Consider the following 6000-nt stretch of genomic DNA (forward strand, 5'->3'; position numbering starts at 1 on the left):
GATGGGAATGTCAGCTCTTTAGTGATCCAGCTCATTTGGTTCGGTTCAGCAAAAGAGTGTGCTCTTTTGGCTCCCAAATAGCAGTTTGGCTTCATTTAATCTGCCAGTTTTAGCAATATTATTACATATGATTGATATTTGGGTAGGTATTTTACTCCAACTATGTTCAATTTTTTAAATTGATGAAAACTCCCTAATACACCTTGTGGGTCAGATAAAATCACTCACTGGCTGGGATGTATGGCACACCTGACAGAAAACATGAGTCCTTAACGCATGGTGTGCCTGTGGTAGAGGATAAAATATCATCTCTACTAATCGATCAAATAACACACAAACACACACAATCAATACACAAATGACAACACTACAACTGTTAATAATAATAATAATAATAGTTATAAAAATATAAAGCAGCTCTCTAATGGAATCCGGCTTTTATTGTTCACATAAAAGAGCCAACTCTTTGGACCGGCTTGTTCATGAATGACCCATCACTAGTATTGTCCTCTGCAACACTTTTGTGTTTTTTTAAAGTAAATAAATGTGACTGAATAAAGTTGGCTGATTTGGCTGTAAAAAATGAAGCTTTTGCAAAGGAAAAATACAGCCAAATGACACTTACCTAAACTTGTAGTTCTCCCTTTTGTTGTTGACAAAACCATCAGCCAGATCTCTTGGTACCACAAATTCCAGAGACGCACCTGTCTGGTCCTCATTGTCCACAGAGTACACCTGAGGGAGCCAGAGACAACAGCAGAGTCAGTCTGATAGTAGAACATGGCTTATAGGCTGATGTTTAACATAACAGGAGAATATTTCAGGAGTAGCCACATGGACATTCATGTGCGCTGTTGAAAGAAATGTCCTGTGACCTGTGACAACACATCATGTGAGGTTTAAAGTATATGCTTGCCCACTTGTGCTTTGGTTTTTGCAAGCACCAAAATTGAAATATGGAGTTTATGAAGCATAGATCCTGTAGACTGCACTAGAAAAGTACAGCCATGACCATTGGACAGTGTGCACAAGCGCTGTAAAATCACCTCAGCTCAACAAACGCCTCAGGGGAGTGGAGAAAAACTGCAGAACATTAAACCAATGTAGACTGAGCATTGGCAGTTGAGGACATTTAAAAAGAGGTTTGCTGGTTCAGTGCCAGCAGCTCCCCATCCCCTTTGTATTTTAGCTTCAACATATGTTCTGGCATATGTTTCCAATGGATACTGATGCAATTACATGTCCCCAGGGTATAAGGAAAAGAGATAAGACCTTAATGATTGGATTGTTTTTCACCATCAACCAGCCTGCAGCATCATCTCCTCAACACCACTGCTCTGTTCTCCTCACATGCAGAGCCTCAGACAGCTCAAAGAGGGTACCTGTCTGTGCTCGTTTCATTTAGCTGGGTGTTCACTGCTTAAGCTAATGTGCCAGAGAAACCTGCAGAGTAACATTATTAGTTTTGGTGCAAGCAGATAAACTGTGCTTTCAAGAGAAGGCAGAGCTGCAAGGGGTGGTGTATTCACCGTAAATGACACTTTGCTCAAGAAACCTCAAATAGCTTATTTGACATCTGAAGTTGGAACGTAGGGCTGGGAAATAAAGATATATCTATATCTATATCTATAGATAGATAGATAGATAGATAGATAGATAGATTCCATGTTTTTTAATGTGTTCTGAATGTTAAAATAAAAATACTTTAAATTTAGATATTGTAAATCAGTGAGTAACTGTTTGATAATTTCATTATTGGTTAAAATAATCATAATTTTTTTGGCCATAATTTAAGCAGCCCTCATTTCAAGCATGCACAGAGGTTTTCTTTTGCAGTGTTGGTCATTTTTATCACATCATAAGCAGTCACCAAAAAGTATTCCCTCCCTTTCAACCACCCAGTTTTTAATTAATGGGGCAATATAAAAACAATCCTAATAACAAGCTTAAACAAGCTTTGCATCTAAAGTTTGACTTTTATTTAACAGTTTCTTTCAACCTTATGTCTCACTCAACCTGTTATTTGCCATCTCATGGAAGCCCATAAATTCCTGCCATTTAAACAATAAAGAAAATATTAAAGATGGGTAATTATTTAAAAACAAAATCTAAAATCAAGAAAATCAGAATTATGATATAAACAGGTAAATAGGAAAGTCAAAATGTTGAGCTAGAAAGTCAGAATTATGATATAAATAACAAATGTGGGATAAAAATCAAAATTATGAGATACAATAAGTCATTATACTGAGAAGTCAAAACTAACTAATAATTTTTATTTCATAGTTGTATCTCATAACCATGACTTCCTGTTGTAATGGCAAAAAACACATACTTACCTCAAATGTCCAAACACAAACTAATCTAACATCAGGAGAAAAATCACAGAAAAACAGGGAACCACTGAAGCCGGCACAGACATGGACATCAACAGCATCAGCAAACTAACAAAGACACAGAGTGACACAGAAACTGAACAGACTTACAGACAGGGAGACAGGTGTGACAAACGAGACACAGGTGAAACAGGTGAGTGCAATCAAAGTGGAGGGAAACTACAGCAAGGCAGGTAGAAAACTGGAATCATGCACAAAGGAAGACAACTACACCACTTTCAAATACAGCAGCTTTAAATACTTATTTGCTGCTTTGTAATGACATTTTAGCAGCTGCTCTCTTAATCCAATGCATCTGTCAGAAACCTTCCTCATTATGCCTTTATCTGCATGAACCCACCTGTGCTCTGAATTAGCCATAGATCTCTTCTATGTTAACATGGAACTTGGCCTGTTAAGATGTTGTTGATTGAAATAGCTTTGATTTCAGTAAATATGACCTCCTAATGCTGTAAATTCAGTGAATGACCATTTTCAGTTCTGTACAACCTATAAAAACTTCTAAAACTCTATTGTGCATAATAATGTGGAACAGTGCATTTTGAGGTTTTTATTTTTTATAAAATAATGGTTATCATTATGAAGTTTGTTTGAAAACATTTGAATTATCCTCTAACGGCTGATGACTTGAAAAATATTCTGTCATCTGCATTGATATTTAGGATAATAAGAGAAAAATGTCATTTGCATAATAATGTGGAAAGCAGGAAACATGGAAAACTTCAAAACACACAAGAACACAGATAATGAAGCTAGATAACAGATATGTACAAATAACACAAAAAAGGGGAGCAATGAACATGGCAACAAAACAGAAGATGAATAAAACACTGAAAAGCACTACAACAAACCTCCGGATTATAACACTATTTCATTTTTTGACTTTTTATCTCGTAATTTCAACTTTTTATCTCAAAATCTGATTTACTATAATCTTAATCTATAATTTTGACATTCTATCTTACCATTGTGACTTTTCATTTCATAATTCCAACTTTCTATCTCATCATTATGACTTACTTTCTCATAATTTTGACCCAAAAATTTCTTTTTAACAATTACCTTCCTTTGATCTATTTTTTATTCTTTTCATTGGCTTTCATATTATCTGCATTCGCGCTGGAGTGTTAACGATAACATTTGTTCAACAACGGCAAAGATGTGTTGGCCTCTTTACCTGATGGCATCTCTAGCTTGAAATATTACTTAGGTGTCTGCAGTGGTGGGTAGAGTACACAGTTACAGTACCCAAGTAAAAGTACTGTTACTTAAAAATAATAATTACTCAAGTAGAAGTAAAAGTACTCATAAAAATAAGTACTTGAGTAAGACTAAATAAGTACCTTATTAAAAGACTACTCAAAAGGTGAGTAACTTCATGAGTAACTTCATTTTGTGCAATTTATTAAAACGGATTGCATTACGACATATTATTCAGTGGTAGTAACGTAAACTGTACATGCCATATATGAAGTAGCATAACTTGCCAGAAGTAAAAGAAAGAAAAAAATTTAACTTAATACATAAATCAGCAGTGAAATTGTTTTTTAATCACAATTATGGGATGAAAAGTTCAATATAATGAGTACAAAAATGCTCTTTCTCTCGTAATACTTATCTTATTTGTACATGATCATTTAATCTCACATTATATTCATTTTATCATGTGTTAGGGTTAGGGCATTTTTGGCTCATATTTATGAAAGTCTTATGAACTGGCCTCCTTTCTGACTTTTGCCCTTTCTAATTTAATTTTTACTTTTTAGCTCCAATTTATGAATTTTTATCCTGATTATCACAATAAATTTGGCCCTCTAGCCCCACGTTATAACCATGTTAGGTATAATCACTGATATCAGAGATATGCCACACACACATGATAATACTATCACCTATGACATAACATTAAATAATGCCGTGTAAAATCACATTTGTGGCAGAGTTGCAGAGGTGGTTGGACACCTGACATCATTTATCACTGACACAACTGTGTCTTTGCAGTCTGCAAGTTAAAACAGAGATGTGAACTTACACCTTTAGCAAACTAGCAGTGCAGTCGTTAGCTTATTTAGCTTTCTCACCATAACGTGCTTTCTTAGATTTGACGTGCTAGTTTTGAAGCTTGAGATTTCCACCGTTTTAGGTAGCCACAGTAGGCAGCGCATTATGTGGCTGTTGTTCCTCGTCGTTTGAAAGGTAAAGAGTCTTAATGTTTGGCCAGGGATAAACACGTTTCTCTGAAGGAGACGCAGGTATTACATCTTCAGCCATTATCTCCAACTGTTGATTGTTAAGGAGGAGTGGTCACTCCTCCGTTTACTCAGTGGTGCTGAGGAGTTTACCTCACGCTGCTGTGAGAGCTCAGCTGAGCGTTAAAAAATACTTAATGAAAATAAATTATATACGTATATAGAAGTAAAAGTTGCGACCAGTGCATGCCCAAAGTTACGGAGTATAAGTATCGTTTTTTAATCACAAATGTAACGGAGCAGGAGTAAAAACAAGTACTCTGCTTATACTCTTAAAAGTAGGATTGAAAAAAAAAGAAACACTCCAGTACATGTAACGGAGTAACACGTTACTACCCACCTCTGGATGTCCGATCCCAGCCAGTTTATCAGGAAACTGATGTTCATTCAAATGCATCTCCATAAAGTAAGGATGCTAAATATTATTGCAGTAGATGTGTCATTGCATAACACAGGCATTAACGAGTGCACACCTTTCAGATGTGCCAGTGGCTTTAGTGTTAGGTATTATCACGGTCAGTATTTTCACTGACTTATTGGACAGAAGAGTCCCATCTTTAACATCATTAGCTGCAGGGCTGCAGCTCTCTGCTAACATGACACGTGTTTGTACTGAACTGAGATTATAAATGTGTTTGGAATGCAGCTAAACCCGCTTGCTTCGTATCATATTCTTACACATATATATTGTCATCACTAGCTTAAAAACATCCTGTTTCACTAGCATTAGTTTAAGAAGTTGTATTTCGACGTTGTGTCACACTTACCGCCGGTGTTTTCCTGGTAGGTTTAATGCGACCAAATATTTGTATCGTCCGTTTAACCATTTCTATTTTACTGATCAGAAAAAACTCTTCAGCTTAGTTTGTTTTCTTTCCACGTGTAGCATAACTAGCAGGTTAGCTCAGGGCTAAACTCAATGTCGGTGCAGTGAGGTTTGTTGCAGTTCGTCGCCAAGCAACGGTGGTCCCCGCCACTGACAGAGATCTTCTATTCTCGAGAAGATGATTCATCGTAGTATAAGACAATCTTTCATTAATGAATCCCTTTCCTCCTCTCAATTCCCCACATGCTGGCTGGAATGAGTCAGAGCTAATTTCCTGATGATCAGAGACTTGTGTGTGTAGGAGGGATAATGTGAATAACACTAAGCACATTGTCAGATGTAGAAAATAAAGCAGGGATTCAAAGCTGTTTTATTTTCTTCCTGTGTTTAGTAATCTCCCCTCAGCAAAATAAGGTCATAGCAGGTTCAATGACTCATACAGTAGGCATATTGACTAAAATGTATTTAGCACTGCAGACACTCCACAACTCAACTGGCCATTGGCTATATGCAAATAGAGCACACATAA

At 36.4% G+C, this 6000-nt stretch overlaps 1 protein-coding gene across 1 annotated transcript in view; it reads right to left on the reverse strand.

Annotated features, from left to right (window-relative positions):
• kif6 (kinesin family member 6) overlaps positions 1-5042 on the reverse strand; it is a 162741-nt gene extending 157699 nt beyond the window's left edge. Inside the window, exons 1-3 of the mRNA XM_041812237.1 lie at positions 4986-5042; positions 2340-2444; positions 626-735 (exon numbers count right to left, since the gene is read on the reverse strand). Coding sequence (XP_041668171.1) covers positions 626-735; positions 2340-2444; positions 4986-5042 — 272 coding nt within the window. The remainder of the gene's footprint in view (positions 1-625; positions 736-2339; positions 2445-4985) is intronic.
• Between the last annotated feature and the right edge of the window lie 958 nt (positions 5043-6000).

Source organism: Cheilinus undulatus, linkage group 18, assembly GCF_018320785.1.
Source record: "Cheilinus undulatus linkage group 18, ASM1832078v1, whole genome shotgun sequence".
Lineage (NCBI taxonomy): Eukaryota > Metazoa > Chordata > Actinopteri > Labriformes > Labridae > Cheilinus > Cheilinus undulatus.